Source organism: Talpa europaea, assembly GCF_964194135.1.
Source record: "Talpa europaea genome assembly, chromosome: 3".
Taxonomy (NCBI): Eukaryota; Metazoa; Chordata; class Mammalia; order Eulipotyphla; family Talpidae; genus Talpa; species Talpa europaea.
This window is the reverse complement of record NC_140069.1, coordinates 32,156,456-32,180,947: the sequence shown is the minus strand read 5'-3', so window position 1 is coordinate 32,180,947 and position 24,492 is coordinate 32,156,456. Positions and strand designations below refer to the sequence as shown.

Sequence of the window (24,492 nt, the reverse complement as noted above, 5' to 3'; positions counted from 1 at the left end):
GTCCGGCCGCCGCGCGCGCTCTCGGGGGACGCTGGCTGCTACCTGCGCCTCCACCAGCACGCCCTCCTGCCAGGAAACGGCGGCACCGCCTCCTGCCCCTCAAACTCCTCTCCTCCCCGCTGGGTCAACGCTCCCTCGCCAGCCCGGGAGCGCGATCCCCGGCGCAGATTCTAAAAGGTTCTCCTTCTCGTACCTGGAGTGGGTCTGCGTGGTGGTCGAGTTCACATCGTGCTTATAAAGGGGCAACACCTGGAGCGAAAGTGGTGGTACTTAAGACGGAACTCTGTTTCCAAGGATAGTTAAAACATAAAACTCGAGGAAACCTCACCTCTAGTTTTTTTCTCGCAAACGTCCTTCAGTTTTCTCTTACTGTATCTGAGATGCGGATGCTAACTAATCTTACTGCGTAGCACTTCAGTGTATGTCCAAATATGTGCACTTATACAAAGGTGCATGTCAATGGTATCTCAATGAAACTGGAAAAAGTGGCAACAGATCTACCTCGATGCTGTCAGACTTGGTGACTGTGGATGGGGGTGACGGGGGTGCACAAGCGTCTGCAGACCAGGCAGAGCTGGAGCAGGCAGATTGCCCGAGGACCTCGCCAAATCCATATAAACACAAAGGCTTTAAGTAGCGGGCGTGGGTTTGGAGCCCGGAACTGCGGGAAAAGGTTGCTGGGGTCAGATTTACGAAAACATTAGGCGAGTAGGGCAGATGCATTTTATTTAGAGTTTGAGGCAAATCAGAGGGAGAGCGGGGTTGGGGGGGGGGAGGGCTCCTGCCCAGCAGGAGGCTCCCGCCTGGAACAAGCAGCCTGGACCGAAAGGGAGGAAGGTCCATTGTGCCTGCATGTCCGCACGGGGGTCCCCCTGCTGCTCTGCGCGTGGCAGCCGAGTCCTGGGCGGAACTTGGTGGCTGGGCGTCCTGCCCCGCCGGGCGCTGGGCTTTCACTCCCTTCAGGTGGGCAGCGACAGGGCTTTGGAGGAGAGTCTGGGGCAGGGAGGGCCCGCAGGATTATGCCTGCTGTTTGCTCTTAAAGGTGTGTTGGTTCGGGAGCGGCCTTTCCGGTGCCTGGCAATTGTCCCGCCACCTCCCTGCTGCCGTTGGCCGGTCCCTCCCTCCGCGGGTCGCCCTCTCGGGGCGCCGCGCCCTGGGCAGCTGCGCTCCACCGGCCTCACCTCGGGCCTCTTTTCGCTTCCTCACTCCGCACAGTACCTTGCGGGTCAAACCTCCGACTTCACACCCACAGCGCTTCTCCAAGGCCCCTGCGCTTCTAGTTACCTCCAAAGGGATAAACTCCCCTTCCCACTGGCGACTGCGGCCCGCCCCTTCCCGCCTTTACCCCTCACCCTTTTTCCGTCTGGCCTCCGCCACCCTCGGGGTGGCAACCGCCTCTTCCCCGCCCTGCGCGTCTCCCCCTCCCTTTTCTCCTGCCCCTCTCCATTCATCCAGCTATTGTCTCCCGCCCCCTCCTGCGCTGGCCTCGGAGGCCTCCTCCCCCACCGCTGCCACGTCGGGGTTTGAAGGAGCCAATGGGCCGGCGCCGCCAGGTGTCTCTTACCTGCACCACGTGGGGGAGGGGGAAGGGGCGGGCAGGTAGAGCCACATCCCAAAACAGAAAAGCTTTCAGCCATTGCGCGCGCCTCCCGGGGGTGCAGCCCTGTTCCAGGCTTTTTGCATAGACGCACGGGCAATTGAATACAAAAAGGGCAGGCCTCCTGCGGGCTCCTTCCCACCCCCTTCCTGCCCAGGGTGTGGAGCACGGGCCAGGTGTGGGCTTGGGTGGTTGGTTACCGCCTTTTGCACCAGCGGCGGCGAGGGGGGGGTGGGCCCTCTTTCTTTTTCTCTTGGAAGAGGTTTTAGCACAGGTTTTCTCGTTCACTTCCACCCCACCTCACCGCCTCCCGACCCCCCTTCTCCCCCTCCCCACCTATCGTCATGACGGCGTCTCCGGATTACTTGGTGGTGCTTTTTGGGATCACTGCTGGGGCCACCGGGACCAAGCTGGGCTCCGATGAGAAGGAGCTGATCCTGCTGTTATGGAAAGTCGTGGATCTGGCCAACAAGAAGGTATTTCTCCACGTTTCTGTCCAAATGATAAGAGTGGGGCGAGAAGTTTGTTGTCTAAGTGCGGCGAGTGGGGAAACAAGTCCTTTTATTAAAACACTTGCGAGTTGGACCCGAGGCCTAGAGTAATCAGAGCAAAACCAAACTTGTTGGCCAACCGCCTTGGAGCCATTTCGGTCCTCCGAAACCTGGCTCAGGTGCGGAGGCCGCCAGCCGCCCAGCCAGGTACTCTGCCTGTCGGGGGGGTGCCCTGCCAAGCCGTGGTGGGATCCCTGGGGAAGGGGTGCCCACGTCCAGGGCCTTTTCGACTTTGGGAGGGTGGGCACCCCGGCAGGGTCTCGCGGACCTCGCCGCCACGGCCGCCCCTGGCTACAGGTGGGCTTGGATCCTGCGGCCAGACCCCTCGAGGGGGGAGGGCAGAGCGTGGAGAAAGGGAATCCCTAATTGAGGGAGGGAGAAACTGACCCCCGCTTCTTCTCTCTCCCCCGGAGGTGGGACAGTTGCACGAAGTACTAGTTAGACCGGATCAGTTGGAACTGACGGAGGATTGTAAAGAAGAAACTAAGATTGACGCCGAAAGCTTGTCCTCGGCGCCTCAGCTGGACCAAGCCCTGCGACAGGTGACAACCTTCGTTAGGCCGCGCCGCCGGGCGTCCCCCCGAGCCCACACAGCCCCGCCAGGCTTGGGCGGAGGCCTCCCCCGATGTCCACGCACGGCCCGCGTGGCCAGAGCCCCGGCCGCGTGGGGGCTCGCCCGGCCTTGAGGACCAAGTGGACCTTTCGGGAGGAAGTCGTGGCTCTACACCTCGCAGCCTCCAGGCCACATTCGCTCTGGGTTTCGGGTGGCTTACTGATTCGTTCCTGGAGCTAGAGTGTCAGCTGGGTTTTACCAAACGAGTGATGTGCGGATTTTGAGACCTAACCACCCCCCGCACCCGCATCCTGGACCCCGACCCCAGAAGCTCCCGTCCTCCGCGGGGGTTTGGGTCGGCGGCTCGGCCCCGGGGCAGGGGGCGCTGTGGTGTAGACCTGCGGGCCCGCGCCCGCCTGGTGGGAATCTGAAGGTGCCTTCTTGGTTTCAGGCTTCTCAACTCCCACAGGCTCGGTTCCCCTTCCATTATTACTTCTTGGTCCTAGCGCCGGGGAGCGTTTACAGGCCCGAACTTGTAGGTTGCTCGTTGGGTCACCAGGGAACGGGTGGAATCCCCTTATTAGACTTGACTTGACCTAAAAACCGGTTGCTCAGTGGTGCTGACGGTACTGGATTGGGGATAGGGTGGGGCGCTAAACACCTGTCCACAGGTGAGTGTCCGCTGCTCTCATGGCCCCTGCCCTAGCACATGAATTGCGAATTATGGGAGAAAGTTACCCTTTCTGGGATGTGTTCCAGGAGACGTGTTTCGAGACTTCCCAGAGATCTGTATTCCATTACTCCACATTTGTTTATCAGAAACCGGCATCTTTCTTAAGCCTGGGACGACCAAACATAATAATAAAAGTAACACCAGGGAATGATGTAATCTGAAGGCAATCAGCTGACGAAATGAGACCTCTGACTTTAAAATCTTGAATGGATGTATTTAAATAAATAAATAAATAAATAAATAAGCAATAAGAGGGATGGACGGAAGATTGATTTACTAAATTCCGCTTGTAAACTCAGCGTTAATTGGAAAGCACCCCACCGAAAGGAAGCTAGACTCTTTATAGGAAGAGTCTGATTTTTCCCCCCAGCCCCGGTGTTCCCCTTCAATGGCAATTAGCACCTTTTTCTCATAACAAGTGGGGCGACTTTGTAGTTTGTAAATCTTATATCAATTGCATCCCTGTGTGTATCTTGTTCTTTTCAGTTTAATCAGTCAGTGAGCAATGAACTGAATATTGGAGTGGGAACTTCCTTCTGTCTTTGTACTGATGGGCAGCTTCATATCAGGCAAGTCCTGCATCCCGAGGCTTCCAAGAAGGTAAGAGTGTTGACTTCTCAAAAAACTATTCGGCTTTTGAATGACAGGAGCCCTTTTTAAAAAATATGGCATATCTTAAGTTTCTCTATTTTGAAAGGATGCATAATGGAGAGTTAATGTTTCATGGATACAGAACTGCAATTTGAGGAGATAAGGGGTGGGGGTGGGAGGGGTGGTGGTGATGGTTGTACAAGGATGTGAATGTACTTAATGTCACTGAACTTTACACTTAAAAATGGTTAACATGGTAAATTTTATTCGTATTTTTCTGTAACAAAAATTTGATACTTTCATGTAGATGTTTGAGATTGCAGTAATTTTATAAAGAGTACCCTTAGGTTACTTAATGAAAGTTTCTCTTCATATCAGGTTTTTAAGATGCTTGATGGTGTCCCTCTCTAAAGTTGATTAGATGAATTTTTTGCATTTAAAATGACAAATGAGTAGGAGAGAACAGTATTTTAACACATTGTAGTATTCCTATCCCTCTAGAAAATGCTTTATCCTACATAGGAAGTCGCAAAGAAAAAAGCTCAATTAAACCTTTTTAAATTGTATTTCTAATAATTTCATTAAAAAGCATTGTATTAGGAAAAGACTCTCCACACAACTGGTAAGAGTTTATAGTACACTTTGATTTGTCTCACTTCAAGTATGTGTTCAAAACAGAATAGTATATCAAAACAACAGGGTCAACCCCATTTTTGCCTTATCTTTCTGATATGGAAGAAGACAAAATGAGAAAAATACAGTCTTACTATATATGTAGCATGATTTATCTCCCTAGGAAGAATCTTGTGGAATGGTGGGAAAATGGAGAGCACAGACAGGAGAGTCAGTTTGGCCAATCATTGCTAATATAGCTGATCTTATTACTACCTTAATTAGTTTAAGCTGTAACTTTTTATTGTGGCAGGCAGATACTGAACTTGAAAAGACAGAAGAAAACTTATTAAAAAAACTGCAAAAGGCTAGTCTTGCAATGAAAGGTTAGACTGTCATAAATTAGTAGTCAGTGCATAAATAAATAACTCTTAATACTCAATAAATAACTCCTTGATACCAGTCTTAGTAATTATTTGGTTAAAGGGGGGGGACTATTTATTGTTAATTACCTGCTAGATCAATTGTTATGCTCTTGATCTAGAAATAGTTATATATGAAGATTCTCCCCTCCTCAAACTCATGAGAAGGGACAATAAAGACTTAATCCTTTTCCTGTTTCTGCAGGAAAACAGATACCTTTTTATTTCAGATGGACTGCTTGGGATGTAGGAAAATCCCCAGAGAAAAATTGAGACATTTTTCTGAGTCAGTTCTATGAGGATTTTGATAAAATACAAGAAATAAAAAATTAATTTAATATTATGCAAGTAATTCTGTTTATTAAGGAAAAGTAGAAAAAATGATAAAACATGAAAGACAATGTCACTCAGAAAACAATGTATAAAGTGGTTTTCTCTAATTACATTTAGATGTTTTTCCAATTTTTTTTCCAAATTTTTGTAGAAAAACCTTACAAGAAATACCACACAAACCATTTAGCCTACTTAATATGTACTATAACATCAATATCTTTTAAAAGCAATTAATAAAATATTATTTTAATTGGATACAGCCATTAAAGTTAATCTTTTATTATCGGGTATGTGATTTATCATTATAAACAACTCGTAAGTGAACATTTTGAGGATTCACAATTCTTTTGGTAACTTTAAAACTGATATGATGTGATGATAATGAATTTCAAATATAACATGAGCAGATCACATCTAATATACTACACTAGAGGAAAGTTGAATAGAAAGACATTGCATAAAGGTTGATGGGTGACAAACCTTAAGAAATTCCCAGTAAATGAAAATGAACTATTTTTAAATTTTATAACAAGTCTAGACTCAGTTTAAAATAATTAATCTTTCAAAGTTATTCAATGAAGAATTTTATGGAAAACAACACAGTAATAGTTATCCACATAGTTGAATTTTAAGCTAATTAGTTTGGTGCTGGTAGCTAAGAACTGCAGGTAACCATTTCTTTTTTACCTTGAGGTTTGTGATATCTTTTTTCTTTAAGTCTAATTTGAATTCTTGGGTGCTAGAAGAGAGGTCAGAAAAACTAAGGTAGGAATGTATTTTGGCACAGAAATAATTCCTTCCAGGTAATCAGAAATTTGTTATCTTAATCTTCCTTTAGTGCTGAAAACATTATCAGAGCCCAATATTTAAAACTACTGTCTTATAACTTAATTCTATGTCTAAGTGTATATTTTAAACAGGTATCTGTATAATAACAAAGCAGGTTAATATTATTGCCAGAAAATACAGATAATGTAAAATGATTATGGCTGGGAAAAGTATAGTTTTATCACCAAAAAAAAAAAAACCCACAAAATATAATAGCCCAAATGTATTAAAACTTCAGAAACGTTTTGAACGGAGAGCATATAAGTGCACAACCACTGTTTACAGAATGTAACCCTGTAACGGAAAATAAAGTCACTCAGATTTTTTAAAAAGTTTTAGTTGTAAAATATTTATATTCAATTCAATTCTTAAGTTTCTAATTATTAGGAAAACATCAAGTTAAATTCTTCTGGTTAATAGTGTCTACATTGTCCTTCCTCAGAATGTATTATTGCCTGAATGCTTCTACTCCTTTTTTGATCTTCGAAAAGAATTCAAGAAGTGTTGTCCTGGTTCACCTGATATTGATAAACTGGATGTTGCAGCAATGACAGAGTGTATCCTTTAAGTGGTTACCCAGGAATTATTTGAAAAGATGGTACCAGAAAAAAAATGTAATTCAAGAGAGTCTAAAACTTTTTTTTTTTTAAGATTTTATTTTTGCATAAAAGAACTGGGGTGCAGGTCAGAGGTGCGGGGGGAGAGGGAGATGGTGAGAGAATTCACAGACAGAGTAGGGAACAGAACAGGGAGATATACTAAATACACTGCTAAGGAGAGCAGTGGGCAAGACAGGAAAGGTCTGCTGCAGCATGCAGGTTAGTTCCCTGGCTGGGGCTCGAACTCAGATTGCAACTACAAGCAGTGATAGCTGACAGTGTTGAGACTTAACCCCTATGCCACAAGGGAGGCCTGAGAGTCTAAAACATCTTTAAAATTGTTAGCATATGGATAAAATTGACCTCTCCGATATCTTTCTAATCTAAGAATAACTAATAATACAATTATATAGGCATCATTCAAAGTAGTTATATTGAAGTAGTTATATTCAAAGTAGTTATATTGTTGCATTTGAACAGTGATTTAGTCAGATGGCTTTAGAGAAGGATTTCTATAAGTTGAACAATAGAATTTGTTTTAGATTATAGAAGGGTGTATGTGTGAGATTAATTGAAGAATGTGAAGGCTACTCACCTTGATGCCAATTCCAAGGCAACTTATTTTTCTTACCTTGGTTTTTGGCTTCTTTTCAATGGATAAGAATTTTTTAAATAGTAGGTATATGCTTTTTACAAAATGCTATTCATTGATACCCCTTTTAACCTTCCCTGGGTTTCTCAAATACATATAAGATCATGGTAATATAACAAGCCATATTCTGAGTTGATAAAATGTGGTTGAGATGTTACCCTAATTTCTTTCATTACCAAGATAGTATAGTTGATGTGCTATGTGTAGTAAATTTTATAATCATACATCTTGTAGTCATGAGTGACCCCATTATCTTTCATCCAATAAGCCTTTAAAGTGCTAATAGGCAGTTGTGTGCTAACATATCAGATGTGAAATTGAGTAATAGAAGAAAGAGTTGAGCGACTCTTCCAAAACCAATTGTAGGAATCATGAAGTCATTTATTTTCAGGAACTTTGGGGTTATAAATACTTATTCTTGTACTTTCTCATTCTTTTTCAGGAGCTAAAACCTGATTTTGTTTTATTTCAAAACTTTTTTTTTTAAGATTTATTTATGCATACAAGAACTGGGGTACAGGCCAGAGGTGGGGGGTGTGAGAGGATTCACCAGAGACAGAATGGGGAACAGAACAGGCAGATTGATGAAATACACTGCTGAGGGGAGTGTATTATTACCTTATCAGACATTATTATTTTTGTTTACACTGCTGAGGGGAGCAGCGGGCGTGGCAGGAGAGGTCTTCACGCCATGTGGGACCCTCGCTGGTGGCCGGGGATCGAACCGGTGCTGCAGAGGCTGCAGCAGCTTTGCAGCCCAACGCTCAACCACTGCGCCACCGGGGAGGCCCTATTTCAAAACTTCTTAATTGAAAAATGTTGTTTACACAATGTTCGTAGCTACTATAAGCAGGTCAAACCCATTTTATTTGCCTTCTTTGTAGAAGCCATTACCTGAAATTTTGTTTTAGCTGGTTTAGCTACCAGTTAGTTATTGGTTTAGTTCCTGTTAGTGATGGTATGAGGGCAGAATAAGCTCATGTTAAGCAAGCGAGACTAGAGAGGTCTGCTGTTATCTCCCTGGCTGGGAATGGAGCTCATGCCACAGTGGCTGGAGATAGCTTGATAGTGCTGAGACTTAACCCCTGTGCCACCAGGGAGGCCCATTAAGGGAATTCTTTAAGAATTTTATTAAAGACTGGGACAACAGAAAATTTCTTTCTTTGTTGATTTGAATGCTTTTTTTTTTTTTTTTTTTCTGTGCTGGTTATATCAAATGTCCATAATGCTATTGTCAGGTAAACTATGAAAATTAATTCTGGCAATATACTTTAGCAATCAGTCACATTTGGTATTTTTATTTTTTTTTTTATAAATTTTATTGTTATATTCCCCATACAATTGCAGCCCCCCCATTCTGACCCCAATCCCTCCCCTCCTGCCCCCGCCCCCCCCCTTTTTTTTTTTTTAAAGATTTACTTATATATGCATACAAGAATGGGGGTATAGGCCAGAGGTGTGGATGGTGAGAGGATTTACCAGAGACAGAGTGGGGAACAGAACAGGCAGATTGACTGAAATACACTGTTGAGGGGAGTGGCAGGTGAGACAGGAGAGGTCTGCTGCGCCATTTGGGTTGCTCCCTGGCCAGCCAGGGGATCGAACTCATGCTGCAGTGGCTGCAGATAGCTTCATAGGTTGTGTCTTAACTCCTTGCGCCACCAGGGAGGAAGGTTTGAATGCTTTTTTTAGCTTGCTTAGTCTGCAATAACAAATATGACAAACTGGGTGGCTTATACAACAGAAATATAATTGTCTCAAAGTCTTAGAGCCTGGGAAGGCCAAGGTGTGGGTGGCAGTCTGAAATAAACTGCTGAGGGGAGTAGTAAGAGAGAGAGGCAAGGTCTGCTGTGCCATGATCCCTGGCCAGGTATGGAACTCATGTCACAGTGGCTGGCAATAGCTTTATAGCACTGAGACTTTAACCCCTGTGCCGCCAGGGTGGCCTCCTATTCTGTCATTTAATTCCAGTTTTATAGTTACTTGTTGATAGTCCTTCCAAGAGCCATGAAGATGAAAATCAGAAATATTTGACTACAGAAAATGGATGAATTGTGAATAAAGCTAAGTTGGGTTCCATTTCATGCTATCAAACCTGAAATTTGAGGAATGATGTCATGGCCATTCAGTAATACATTCATTAAAAAATTTTGGAATTTTATATTTCTTTAAAAATCATTGTACTCTAATTTCTTTGGGCTTATATTGGGATCTTAAAGTTATTGTTTTAAAAAAGTAGGTTTTATTCTTAAATATTTTAATATTATTTTCATACTGTTATTCACAGGACTGATTGTTTCCGTGACTAAGCCACTAAACCAATTCCTGCGGTCAAAAGCAATCATACTAAAACTGACTATCAAATTTTCTTTATCTATGCAAAGGTTTTCTACAGTGTCTAAAGAGTTGTGCTGTGATTTCCCACAACTAAACATTTTCTAACATAGGAATGACACTGAATTTGGAAACATAAAGATGGTCATTACACATCCTTGATGGTTTTGCCATTTGCTTTTGAGGGGGTTACCTATACCACTAGGTAAACCAGTGCTGGAGGAAGAGAAGTTTTTGCCAACACTTGGAAGGAACAAGTAAGAGAATATGCAGCATTGCTTTCCTGGAAAAGTTACTTGCCTTCTCCAACTCTCACTTTTATCTCAGGTATTCCCAAATGAAAGCTTTGTAAACTATCAGGTGCTATGTAAATTAAAAAGTATAACACATTGGGCCTCCCGGGTGGCGCAGCGGTTGAGCCCTGGGTTGCGAAGCTGCCTGCAGCCTCTGCAGTGCCGGTTCGATCCCCGGCTGCTCCCCGGCCACTGGAGGAGGGTCCCACATGGCGCGCAGACCTCTCCTTCTGCCCGCTGCTCCCCTCAGCAGTGTACTTCGGTCCTTCTGCCTGTTCTGCTCCCCGCTCTGGCTCTGGTGAATTCTCTCACCCTCCCATGCTTCTGACTGTACCCAGTGCTTGTATAAATAAATAAAAAATATTTAAAAAAAAAGTATAACACATTGTTAAAATAAAGAGTTTAGGAATTTCTTGAATACAGTTCTGGTTGTACTTCAGCACTTCTCTCTTTTGTCTTTGTGCTCTAAAACCATTTCTGGTGGTGTTCAGCCTTTCCAAGCTATTGCAGTTTTGCTAGCTGTTAGGGAATCCCAACTGGAGGAAAGATCTTGTTTAGCAGGTGAACTGTGGGTGGCATTTTGTAAGCATTTTTACTTAATCAGGTGAGGTGGTGAGGATATAAAGATTAGAGCCCCTGTGATTTTTTTTTTTAAAGATTTATTTATTTATTCATACAAGCACTGGGTACAGTCAAAAGTGCGGGAGGGTGAGTGAATTCACCAGAGCCAGAGGGGAGAGTAGAGCAGGCGCATTGATGAGGTACACTGCTGAGGGGAGCAGCCGGCAGCAGGAGAGGTCTGCGTGCCATGTGGGACCCTCGCCAGGTGGCCGGGGATCGAACCAGCGCCGCAGAGGCTGCGGGCAGCCTCTCAACCCAGCGCTCAACCACTGCGCCACTGGGGAGGTGCTCCTGTGATTTTTTTTTTTTAAAGAAATTATCTTGGCACTTTAGAGAAATTTAATAGTTAAGACTAGTTGTCTCCTGCTGAAGGACATTTTGACTGGGACTGTTTAAATGACTCCCTTTATCCATTTTCAGAAGGAGCAACCACTGTATCCTCCAATGTTGGGTGGAGTTAATTCCTCCTAATTTTTTTTAAAGATTTATTTATTATGCATACAACAACTGGGGTGTAAGCCAGAGCTGTAGAGGTTGAGGGGATTCACCAGAGACAAAGTAGGGAGCAGAACAGGCAGATCTACTGAAGTACACTGCTGAGGGGAGTAGCAGGCCAAACAAGAGGGGTCTGATGCACCATGTGGGTTAGCTCCCTGGCCAGGGATTGAACTCATGCTGCAGTGGCTCTTGACAGTTTTATAGTACTGAGACTTAATGCCTGCATCACCAGGGAGGCCCCTCATGAACTCATTCTCATAAGTCAAGACTTCTACCATTATATTTACTTTGTGAAATCTTTGGTAAGAACTTATTTTTAATAAAGTATGGCCTTGTAAAGAGACCAGATGAAAGGGTAGCTACCAATTGTGTACTTCGTATCTGTGCTACTCATAACCTTACAACAACCCAGTTGGGGGGTGTCACTCTAATAGCTGTGAAAATTGGGGCTTAGTGTATTTAAGTTTGTTAGCTGATCCAGCATTTGAACTTGAGTCTATCTGACTCAGATAACATTCTAGTTTTATAAAGATCATCTAAGGTTGGCTATTTAAATAGATTCTGTCGCTTTATAACTTTATGTTCTATATTTCCTGAGTGCACATGACTAAACTTTCAGCAGGAAAGGAATGTTAATTTGGTAACATGTCCATCCATTTGCAGGGTGTTGAATCTGTTTGATGTTATTAATTTAGGCCATCAATGCAGATTTCCATTAATAGGATAAAAAGATCACTAAGCACTATTACTTGCCCATCTAAGGGTAAGCAGGGTGGTTGCATATATGTGTGCATGTGCATGAGCACTGTGAACAGTATGATGTTGGCCTCTGTTTTTCCCATATATTAAAGATGGAGGTGATAGCTGTTAACAGTGGTTAAGAGCACAAGCTCTGGGGACGGATTTATTGGGGCTGAATTTATCACACCTCTCTGCCTTAGTTTTCCCATCTTAAAATTGCCTTGCCTATATTAAGGAACAATGAGAGAGCATATGAATAATGCATCCTCTTCACCAGTGCTTCAATGGTCACACACTCCAGTTTTGACTGAACATTCAAATTATATTGAGTTGTTGGGTGTCTCAGAAGAAGAAAAGCAGCAACCAAGCACTTCAAAAAGGACTTCCTTATTGATTTAAGACTTTATTTAAACAATTTGTTACTTCATGGGAGACTGAGTATAGAACTTTGAAAGTACCATCATCTATATGTTAGTGCAGGTAAACTTCAGAGTTAATTGTGCTTCTCCATGTATAAAGTATTGTGGGCAAGTTTGGTTCATTCTGTATAGAACCTCATATTTGTCCTGATTAATTGAACCCGGCATTTACAAGTTCACAAACCTTCATTGCCCTGCCTGTGAAGTGTAGAGTCCTCTTTGATACCTTTTTCTGTGATTGAAAGGGATTTTAAATCTCACCAGGTGTACACTTAAGCTGGGTAGTAGTTAGTTGACCTTGTTAGCTGGAGGGAGGAAGAAATTATTTTTGGCATCACATCAGTGTGATGTGAGCCAAATCTGCAAATACTTGGGTTTGTGGTCTATAATAAGTTAAGTGACTAGAAATACTGTAAACTCTTGGCCAGCACTAAGAGTTGTTATGTTAATTTTATGTGGTTTATTTTAATTATAAAATACTTTACTTTTAAAATGTAAGTTTGGAAATTCCAGGACAAGATTTATTTTAAGATTTTTTTTTTTAATTTATGCATACAAGAGCTGGGGTGTAAGCTAGAGTGTAGGGGGGTGAGTGGATTCACCAGAGACAGAGTAGGGAGCACAACAGGGCAACTGACCGAAATACACTGCTGAGGGGAGAAGCTGGCAAGACAGGAGAGGTCTGCGGTGCTATGTGGATTAGCTCCCTGACCACAGATTGAACTTGTGCTGCAGTGGCTGCTGATAGTGTGATAGTGTGAGACTTAAACCCTTGCGCTACCAGGAAGGCCAGGGACAAGATCTTTGTTTAGATGGCTTTAGAAGACTTGTTATCCTAGAGTATCCCTTTCCTAATTTGTCTATCCTTTATAAATGTCTTTTTCTAAAGTAAAAACTATCTCGTTGCATTAGTCCATTCTTCTGTCTTATTTCTTCTAAACTTAAAATTCTTCAGTTTTGTTAGAAATTTTTACCTGGTGCTTTGTTACAATAATAGCTCCCAAAGAACATTTGTTAGAATGGAGCTTATTTCTTTTTCTCTAAAAAACAATAAATGTCAGAGGACTAGAATTAATTACTGTTTACTCTCTTTTCCAAATTTTTAATTACAGACATAAAAATGTTTTGTGTGTTTGGCTCTCAGATAAAAATTTCAAGAGGAATTTGTTTCTTTCAAAAATCACTTTAATGTATACCAGAATACTTACACAACCTATTTTCTTTTTAATTTTATAAGTCACTAAGGGTAATTAATCACTTGAATTTTTCCCTTTTTTCCATCATAGGATTATAGGCAAATTTTAGTTTTTGGAGCACTGACTCAAGTTTTCTCTGTCATATTTTATCTTTGCTCTTCCTTTGTTCATTAGCAATAGATATTTTATTTTTTTAGGATAGACATTTTATTGTAATATGTGGCAATAAAGGAAGTTGATTTATAGTATAAATAAAAGTAAACACAGTAGAATTCTCCTGAGGGGTCTATGGCAGGGAAAAATGGCTGTGAGTTGATTTTGAGTTGGGATGAGTTGTAATTTAAACTCAATTATTCTACAATGTATACTATTTTGCATGTGTGATTTTCTTAGATATTAACTAAAAACTTAGTTTAAAAATATTTACAAGTGAAAATTGGGTGTTCTAAAACCAGCGTGTCCATTTTTATGCAGTTTGAAAAGGCAGTTTTTTTTTTGAGTGGATAAGCTAAAGTTGATGGAATTTTGTAAAATTTCTCTGAATTTCTAGTTAATTTTTAGTTAATTTCTAGTTAATTTTTAGTTAATTTCTAGTTAATTTTTAGTTAATGCAAGCTGGGTAAAATCCTGAAATTTGTTTTACTAAGAAAAAATTAGTGTTTTACTAAAAAAAAAAATTTGTTTTACTAAGGGAAACATTCCACCTTTTCAAATATAAGCAACATCTCTGGACTTCTGTGTTCTATAAGTGTAGCACTTTGCTTAAGTGTAGCCTGAAATGTTAGTTTTGTTCCCACCATGTCTGATTTTACCCTTCCTCATTTCCTTGTGACATTTCTCATTCGTAAAGCTGGCTAAGCCAGTTCGTGCTGTTGTTGCTGCCTCAAGGGCAGAATGAGTAAGTTGCATGACAAGTCATAAATCAGGAGGCATAGACTCATCTTTCCTTCCCTCAAGATCAGACGTGCAGCAAGTAATTTAATATATAATTATAAATTGATAGGGGAAAGGATTGGTTCTAAAATTTTTCCCTCATTCTTATTTGTTGTTCATGTTAAATCCTGGTAAGGATTATGGATTGGACAAACCTTCTGAAGATGGAGGGTGTGTGTGTGTGTGTGTGTGTGTGACTGTGTGTGTGGGGGTGGTGGTTTGGGCATTCTGGAGGTTGGGTGGCTTTTAAAAGTTATTAGGAGCTTAAAGCTGCTGATCTTGGTGTATGATGACTTGAAGGAAAACATGTTGGGACGTGTTACATGGATCCAAGTTAGCCATATGTCTAGGACATATTCTTAATTAAAAAATAAAATTCAGGAAAATGTTCAGCTACAAATCTAGGTCTACATGGACAGGATACTTTACATTTTACTTTTGATCTATCCATTATGCCTGCCTTTTTTGTGTAAGTTTAGAATGTTGTTTAAAGTGTCTGTTAAAACATTATGCAGTTTCTTATCTTGGTGCAGAGAATCATGCACATATAGTCAAATCAGAACTGTATTGTTATTTCAGTTCTATTACCTACAGTCAGGGTGAGCTATTGAATGTCTCTGTTTGGTTTTACTTTCATCTACCTGCCAAGGCTGTTGCACAAATTAAGGGAAAATAGATGGTAGTTGGCACAAAATGGCATTAAATAAATGCTGTCATTTATGTCAATAGCTTCTCGAGTGCGATAGCTGTTTTAGAAGAAAAAGATCAGATATAGGTGGGTCCTATGCTCAGGAATGTATAGTACAGTTGAGAAGAGGTAGAATATGATAGAAAGTATATCCTTTACTCTTCAAGTTGATGGTTGTGGCTTAGAGCAGTTAGGAGACATCGTTATTCAGAGTTAGTCATGGTGTGATGTGGTTAGGGGCTTGGGAAGAGTGATTTTTAGGGGAGTTACCTGAGTAAAGGTGAGAAAGCTAGATACCTCTTGTCATTTATAGAAGAGAGAAAACAGCGGTTAGAATTGACCTCCCCATTCCTACTCCACTGTGGCTTACTTTTTTTTTTTTTAATTTATTTATTTATGCATATAAGAACTGGAGCACAGGCCAGAGAGCGAGTGAGAGGATTCACCAGAGATAGAGTGAGGAATAGAACAGGCAGACTGACTGAAATACACTGCTGAGGGGAGAACTAGGGGAGACAAGAGAAGTGTGCTGTACCATATGGGTCATCTACTTGGCTGGAGATTGAACTCATGCTTCAGTGGCTACAGATAACTTCATAATGCTGCGTCTTAACCCTTTGCACCACCAGGGAGGCCTCACGGCTTAGTTTTTTCTAAACATTCTTTTTTAGCATAGAAAGTTATATGAAAAACATTCCTGTGACATTTTCTGGTTTGGGCCATTTTTTGATGATCTCTTTTTTTTTTTCTTATTTTTTTTTAAAGATTTCTTTATGCATACAAGAACGAGGGTATAGGCCAGAGGTGTGAGGTGTGAGAGGATTCACCAGAGACAGAGAGGGGAACAGAACAGGCAGATTGACTAAAATACACTGGAGCAGTGGGTGAGTCAGGAGAGGTTTGCTGCACCAAGTGGGTAGCTCCCTGGCCAGGGATCGAGCTTGAGCTGCAGTGGCTACGGATTGCTTCATAAGTTGTGTCTTAACCCCTTGCACCACCAGAGAGACCCTCCATTCTTTTTTTTTTGTTTTTTAAAGATTTATTTATGCATACAAGAACTGGGGTGTAGGCCAGAGGTGTAGGGGGTAAGATGATTCACCAGAGACAAAGTGGGGCACAGAACAGGTGGAATGACTGAAATACACTGCTGAAGGGAGCAGTGGGTGAAACGGGAGAGGTCTGCTGGGCCATGTGGGTAGCTCCCTGGTGGGCTGGGGATTAAACTCTTGGTGCAGAGGCTGTGGATAGCTTCACAGTGCTGTGCTTACCGCCTTGAGCCACCAGGGAGGCCTGATCATCTCCATTCTTCTATTTTATATGTCAGCAAACTTTTTCAGAGGGGCCATAGTCCATATTTTAAGGTTTCTTGTGAGCCACACATGTCTCTGCTCACATTGTTTTTATAATTCTTTAAAAATGTTGAATAAAGTTTTTTCTCTCAGATGCACAAAAATAGACTGAGGATCAAGGGTTGACTTCTTATAGCCTAGTCTTCCATGTTTCTTAAGGCAAAGGATGTTTCTGTGTGCATCTGTATTTGCTGATAGGGGTTTTGGCACAGCATCAGGTTCTTATATAGTGTTTCCTTGGCCATTTCAAAATCTGTCCAGTACTGGTCTCTTATATGTAAACATTTTCTCTGCAGGATTCTTAGGTGGCAAGAAGTGAAGTTGGAACTATTGGAAGTTTTTTGCTTATACCAGTGGTTCTTAACATGGGATGGTGGGATGGTTTTTACCCACCTGAAGACTTTTGGCAATGTCTAGAGACATTTTTAGTTGCTTAACAGCTTGGATAAAGCCCAGCATGCTACTAAAATTCCTATAATACAGAGGAAAACCCTTCCTGCTAACAAAGACATATCTGGCATATAGGTCAATAGTGCGAAGGTTTAGAAACTGGTTATACGATGGGATTGGTCTCTATTTAGTGGACACTTTTCTCTTTACTCCATTGTGGGACCTTACAAACCTGATAGTATTATTAGAGTTGAGGGTTCCAGATGGTTGTTGGGTGGCAGTTTGCCCGATAAATTAAGGGCTTGTCATAGCAAATCTTCTGTAGTTCTGCAAGGATTCTTTTTTTTTTTTTTTAATATTTATTCATCTATGCATACAAGAGCTGGGATATAGGCCAGAGATGTGGAAGGTGAGAGGATTCACCAGAGACAGTGGGGAACAGGCAGACTGACTGAAATACACTGTGAAGGGGAGCAGCGGGCGAGACAGGAGAGGTTTGCCTCACCATGTGGGTTTCTCCCTGGCTGGCCGGGGATTGAACTTGTGCTGCAGATGCTGCAAATTGCTTCATAGTGTGGTGCTTAACCCCTTGCACCACCAGGAAGGGCCAGGATTCTTTTTTTTTTTTTTTTTAATGGATTTTTTTAAAATTTCTTTATTTCTTTATACCAGCACTGGGTACAGTCAGAAGTGTGGGAGGGTGAGAGAATTCACCAGAGCCAGAGCCAGAGCGGGGAGCAGAGCAGGCAGAAGGACCGAAGTACACTGCTGAGGGGAGCAGCGGGTGGCAGGAGAGGTCTGCGCGCCATGTGGGACCCTCCTCCGGTGGCCAGGGAGCAGCCAGGGATCGAACCGGTGCTGCAGAGGCTGCGGGCAGCTTCGCAACCCAGCGCTCAACCGCTGCACCACCAGGGAGGCCCAAGGCCCAGGATTCTTAAAGTTCCCATCACCTCTCCAGAACATTTAGAGCAGTTGTCTCACTCAATCATCTTTATCCTTTGGTCCTGGTTTTTCTGTCTCTCATCATATTCTTTGCTTTCAGTGAATAGTAATTTTAATGACCCTAGTGGTCATTGCTCTGTTGATTGGATGTCTCCTGGGGTTGATTTTGTAATCTCTCAGTGGGAAGCACGTTTATTTCATCACTAGAAATGTGTGTCATATGGGAGGCGAATGCACAGATTATCTACTATTTTTGCTTAGTGATTACCCTATGAGTATACAAATAGGCATTTGGTGGGTTCAGATTTTTCAGTCATACATGATTAGAGTATGATTATCATGGGTTATGAAAGTTGGTCACCTGGTCACCTGAGGGTTCTAGGAAGAAGGGGGAGGACAGCACTAAGTAAATGCCAGCTTTGTGCTCTGGGCTTGTTTTATCTCATTTAATCTTCACAGAAAAGCCAGGGGAGGTAAAGATTATCACAGCTTTGGCTTTATAGATAAGCTGAAGTTCAGTGAGGTTAAGTAATTTGTTCTTGCCAAAGAACAAATGGCTGCATTTCTACATGTAGTGTGTTTAACTTTAGAGAAATGTAGCTGGTTGAGGGACAACACAAACATAAAGTTACCTAGAAGGTTAGGAATGTGAAGTTATGGCTCTTTACTGGAGAAAGGAAGGAGGAAGCTGGGGGATAAAATGGAAAGGGACTTTGTATAAAAAGACATTACTCACTGAAATAAATTCTTAGGATGATTGGTTGTAATTTTTTTAAAAAAAATTATTATTTATGCATGCAAGAACTGGGGTACAGGCCAGAGGTGTGGAGGGTGAGAGGATTCACCAGAGACAGTGGGGAACAGAACAGGCAGATTGAAACACAATGCTAAAGGGAGCAGCAGGTGGGTCAGGAGAGGTCTGCTGCGCAATGTGGGTAGCTCCCTGGTCGGGGATCAAACTTGTGCTGCAGTGCTGTGGACATCTTCATATGTTGTGTCTAACCCCTTGTGCCACCAAGGAAGCCCCGGCTGTAATTCTTGAATAGGAAAGAAGGGATTTCTATGAATTGTGTTAACATTGTGTCATGTTAGTTTGCAGTAAAATAATACATATGGACATTTTCTTCATACCTGTTTTCATTTTTTTACTCTATCAACTACTATTCATAAAACTAAAATAAGGCAAACATTCTAGTAACCACTCAGAGGACTGTTTCAGTTTAAGCTGAGAGAAGAATCCCATCTTTTATATGCATTATACTATATTGTAAACTTTATGCAAATTTACATACAATACAAAAATGTGACTATAGTATCAAAAAATTAAACATTCCAAATGATTTTTACCATTCCTAAGGTAACTTTTTGACAAAGACATATGCATACTTTAGAGAGAGAGCAAATTTGTAAAGCTTTATAGAAGTCTAGTATGATTTCTAGATTCATATATTTCGTAAAAGCTCTAGTTCCTGGCTTGCCCACATGTGCACTCACTTGACTAAAAGCCACATTGATCAGTGTTGGCTCTGAGTGCTTAAATGTTTTTTAACTTTACTCTTGAAGGAATAGCATTTGTTACCTTCAAGGATATTTATACTGTAGGGTTCTAAACATAATCTAGAAGGGAAATTTTGAGTAAAAATGGCATCCTAGAAATAGTGACATCAATAATCTGAGTTTCAATTTTGAACATTAGACTGAAAAAGTTATTTAATACCTCATGGTGTAGCCATATCTTTAAATCCACTTGTCATTGCCTTATGTGTGCTGTAAAGATAGGAGGGAGGGTTGCCATTAACATTGTACCTTCATTGTTTGAAACTAGAAGTGATCATGCATTTGTTATTCAAACAGAAATTTTATTTTTTTTAATAAATAAGTCTTTTTTAAAGATTATTTATGCGTACAAGAGCTGGCGTACAGGCCAAAGGTGTGGGGGATGAGAGAATTCACCAGAGACAGAGTGGGGAACAGAACAGGCAGACTAACCGAAATATACTGCTGATGGGAGAGGGAATAAGGAGAGGTCTGGCTCGCCATGTGTGTTGCTCCCTGGCTAGCTGGGGATCAAACTTGTGCTGCAGAGGCTGCGGATTGCTTCATAGGTTGAGTCTTAACCCCTTGCGCCACCAGGGAGACCCTGAAAGAAATTTTATTATTGGTAGTACCTCAGGACAGAATTGATTGGGTCATTTTACCAAGAGGTCAAGTAGAGATTAAGGAAGTGTGAGTAGAAATGCATGATGACAGGATTTTCTCCAAGAGGTCAATTAAAAATTAAGGATGGATGAGTGAAGTTCAGGAAATGGGCATTTTAAGATTTCAAAGAATTATCAGTAGATGCATTTTATGTCACTTCTTGGTTCTGTGTCATTTGTTTTTGAGTAAGCAACATCCTCAAAATGTGTTCTTGACTTAAACTCCCAGATTTAAATTTTGAAAAGAATAGTTCAGTTTCCCGGTATGGAGCCTCTCAAATTGAAGATATGGGGAATATAATTTTAGCAATGATTTCAGAGCCTTACAGTAAGTATTGCTTTTGTAACAACATGGATCTAGAATTTGATCCCACCCTTTCTTGCTCATATATACTGTTGAATTTTCTCCAGTTTTGTCTTGATAACTAAAACAATGACTTATATGTTGTTATTTTTAGATCATAGGTTTTCAGATCCGGAGAGAGTAAATTACAAATTTGAAAGTGGCACTTGGTAAGTCCTTGAGTGCTGTTCCATTTGAGTCTTTTTTTTTTTTAAATTCATATCGTGATATGTAACTTCTTCATTAAATCTTTTGGATATCCTTTTTTTTTTTTTAATATTAGATCATTTGTAAAAGAAGACTGTGTTAAAGAAACATTGTGGGGTTTAAATTTAATGAAACATTTGCATCTATAGTCACTATGATCTTAGGTACATCAGATTTTTTATTTTGGTTTCTATCAACTATTCATCCTCTCACTGGAAAACTTCCAAAGGAAAAAAATCATAGGCTTTAAAAGATTTTTACTCAGATAATTTTAAGTAAGTTCTATCAGCTTCTACTTTAAAGCAAAGGAAATAGCTGGGGAGGAGTATGAAGTGGTGTTATCTCTGTTTGTGATCACAGCAGACCTGTTTAAGTTTGTAAATCACTATGTGAATTGCATGAGATTGCCTAGTGCTGTAGGTGAACAGAAACTCTGCATCTGCCCATAGAGAGACATTGAGGACTATTTATTGTGGGGAAGGTGACTCATTAGGGAAATATCCTAGGAGTACTGAAAATATGAATATGAGAGGAATAGAACATCAAAAAACACCAATATATATAACTGGTGATTTGCAAATGACTCACTAAGGTGTGGGGACTCAAGCATTTCCATAAACACTCTGATGGCCCCCTGTTTGATAGGAGAGATACTTTAATGGCAGACTTCTGGCCTCATGCACACATTCCTGTTGTAGGCTAATTGCCAGCTTTATGTGGACTTTAAATTTGTTGTCAAACTGGATTTAACCCCGACTCATGTACTGGCTAGATTTGAGAGTGGATTTAAACTTCCTTGGTTCTAGGACTTTACAATCCATCAGGGTATTGGGAAAACTCTGCTTCCTATGAATTGATCCTGGATTCTTTTGATTTTGTGAGAAGCAAGCACTTCCTCATCTGCTAAATGGTTTGCAGAGTATTGAACCTATAGTATTGAAACTGCACAGTCACCTTTCTATGGTAAACTGCCTAAAGACTACATTGAACTGTGCTCAGATAATTTTTTTTTTTAAACTATGAAAGAGCTTTTTTTTTAAAAAAAAAAAAAAAAGGGTCTCCCCGGTGGCGCAGCGGTTGAGCGCTGGGTTGCGAAGCTGCCCGCAGCCTCTGCAGCGCCGGTTCGATCCCCGGCTGCTCCCCGGCCACCGGAGGAGGGTCCCACATGGTGCGCAGACCTCCCCTGCCGCCCGCTGCTCCCCTCAGCAGTGTACTCGGTCTTTCTGCCTGCTCTGCTCCCCGCTCTGGCTCTGGTGAATTCTCTCACCCTCCCGCGCTTCTGACTGTACCCAGTGCTTGTATAAATACCAAAAAAAAAAGAAAAAGAAAAAGAAAAAAAAAAAAGAAAAAGATTTATTTATTTATTTGTTTATTTGTTTATTTATTTATGCATACAAGCACTGGGTACAGTCAGAAGCGCTGGAGGGTGAGAGAATACACCAGAGTCAGAGCAGGGAGCAGCGGGTGGCAGGAGAGGTCTGCGCGCCATGTGGGACCCTCCTCCGTGGCAGGGGAGCAGCTGGGGATCAAACCGGCTCTGCAGAGACTGCGGGCAGCTTCACAACCCTGCGCTCAGCCGCTGCACCACCGGGGAGGCCCATGTGCTCAGATAATTTTTGAGGTTGTGACGTCTGTCTGAACCCAAAGAATGAATTCCTCAGGCTTAACTAAGCAAATTTGTCTTACAGGGGAATAGATCAGACACACTAGAATTAATCATAAAACCTGAACTTTTGTTTGGTCCACAGCAGCAAGATGGAACTTATTGATGACAATACTGTCGTCAGAGCTCGAGGTTTACCATGGCAGTCTTCAGATCAAGATATTGCCCGATTCTTCAAAGGACTCAATATTGCCAAGTTGGTTTTCTTTAATCTCTCTCTTTTTTAATAATCCCATAGGGATAGTGGGTTTCCCATAATTCTTTTCCTCACTGTGTTTTTTTTCTACTGCCATCTGTTCTTCTTTATTTTCACAGGGGAGGTGCAGCACTTTGTCTGAATGCCCAGGGTCGTAGGAATGGAGAAGCTTTGGTTAGGTTTGTAAGTGAGGAGCACAGAGACCTAGCACTGCAGAGGCACAAACATCACATGGGGACTCGGTACATTGAGGTATGGCCTCACAGTCTGCGACCTTTGACCTTTTGCATGAATATTAACATTTGAGAGTTGAGACACTATATTTAATTTCTTTTTCTTTTCATAGGTTTACAAAGCAACCGGTGAAGATTTTCTTAAAATTGCTGGTGGTGAGTACTTTATATAACACAGTTATCATAGGAAAATTTAAGATTTACATCTATGCCAGGGATAGAGGAATTAGGGTCATAAATGGTTTTTTACTTCACAGTGAAACACAAAAATTAATTCTTTTCTAATAAGTGGAAGAAACATCAATAATATCAATGAGTTTGATGTATAACACTTGCCCTGAGTCTTTTTTTTTTAATAGAGGCATGTTTATTTATTTGTTTGTTTGTTTGTTTGTTTTGTTTATACATGCACTGGGTACAGTCAGAAGTGCGGGAGGGTGAGAGAATTCACCAGAGCCAGAGCGGGGAGCAGAGCAGGCAGAAGGACCGAAGTATACTGCTAAGGGGAGCAGCGGGCGGCAGGAGAGGTCTGCGCGCCATGTGGCACCCTCCTCTGGTGGCCGGGGAGCAGCCAGGGATCAAACCAGCGCTGCAGAGGCCGCGGGCAGCTTTGCAACCCAGCGCTCAACCACTGGGCCACCGGGGAGGCCCTTGCCCTGAGTCTTCAGTCAACCAATCATAGTTGCTATTAACAGTAGTGTTATATAAAGGTGAAGAGTCACATGAAGTTGTGTGCAAAGGGAAAGATTTGTTTTTAAAAGAATTTCAATATTCTGGAAGCTACTTTGAAATTGCCACACCAGACTACCAGGAATTGTTGAATATCTGCTCTTAGTTTTTCTCTAAATTTCCTTAACTGATAAGTGACTAGGAAACGTATAGCTTGCTAGTTTCTTGTGTTTGGGATATGTAGTGTCTGTAGTAACATGGTCAGAAAAAGATTCATAATTCTAAAAGTAGCAGATGCGTGAAAACTATTAGCTGGTTTTTCTGACAGGTTTTTTCCATACATATAACTCCCTTATATATTCCTGTTGTGTTCATACTGCTTTATAATTTCCTCTCCTTATAATATATTATCAATATCTTCCTATATTAACACAAATATTCTTAAATATTAATTGCTATATGGTATTATATTTATAATGTTTTTTAAAACACCCATTAGACATTTAGAGATTATTTCCAACTCTTCACTCTATTTTGCAGTGAATTTTTTACCTCTGTAAAGGTAATTACATGTGTTAGGATAAATGTATTAAGATGTATTAGAATAAATCTCTAAAAGAAGGATAACTGAATCAAAGAATGTGGGTAAACCTTTTAAGAGGCTTTTGACATTTATTGCCAAAATATAATAGGTGACCTTCACTTAAATACAGAGAACATTTGTATCCCTCCATTGTAGAGTTCTGGTGAAAATCTTTGCAACTGTAGAACTTGTAGTAACTGCATCCTGTTTGCACAGTTTTCTTAGTATATTTCTGTTCTAGCATTTGGGGCTTTAGATAATCCAAGGCTTCGAAATTCAGAGCTTTGAGATTAATATTTCTGAAGTTCCAAAGCAATGCTTAGTATTAGTTGGAGATAAAGTACACTTGGATTTGCTCCGGTTCTGAGTCTCTGTAATAGGTAATAGATTGCAGATGGTAAAGTTAACTAATGTTCACATTAATGCTTAGGATTTCATGGTATGTGGGCAGTATGTTAAGAATTTGCTCTTAAGCAAAAATGTTACTAGTATATTGAACTTGAAGACTGTATATTTGAGTATTTT

At 41.5% G+C, this 24,492-nt stretch overlaps 1 protein-coding gene across 3 annotated transcripts in view; it reads left to right on the top strand.

Moving 5' to 3' along the window:
* Positions 1-1,908: 1,908 nt before the first annotated feature.
* Positions 1,909-24,492, top strand: part of ESRP1 (epithelial splicing regulatory protein 1) — a gene marked incomplete at its 3' end in the record, with an annotated part of 48,438 nt that continues 25,854 nt past the window's right edge. For 2 of the 3 annotated variants that reach the window (XM_084230439.1, XM_084230437.1), the window contains exons 1-9: positions 1,909-2,073; positions 2,562-2,690; positions 3,921-4,034; positions 6,663-6,777; positions 20,303-20,401; positions 20,532-20,586; positions 22,372-22,482; positions 22,602-22,734; positions 22,829-22,871. In XM_084230439.1, coding sequence (XP_084086565.1) covers positions 1,942-2,073; positions 2,562-2,690; positions 3,921-4,034; positions 6,663-6,777; positions 20,303-20,401; positions 20,532-20,586; positions 22,372-22,482; positions 22,602-22,734; positions 22,829-22,871 — 931 coding nt within the window. In that variant the 5' untranslated portion in view covers positions 1,909-1,941. The remainder of the gene's footprint in view (positions 2,074-2,561; positions 2,691-3,920; positions 4,035-6,662; positions 6,778-20,302; positions 20,402-20,531; positions 20,587-22,371; positions 22,483-22,601; positions 22,735-22,828; positions 22,872-24,492) is intronic. The other variant, XM_084230438.1, reaches the window with a different exon arrangement.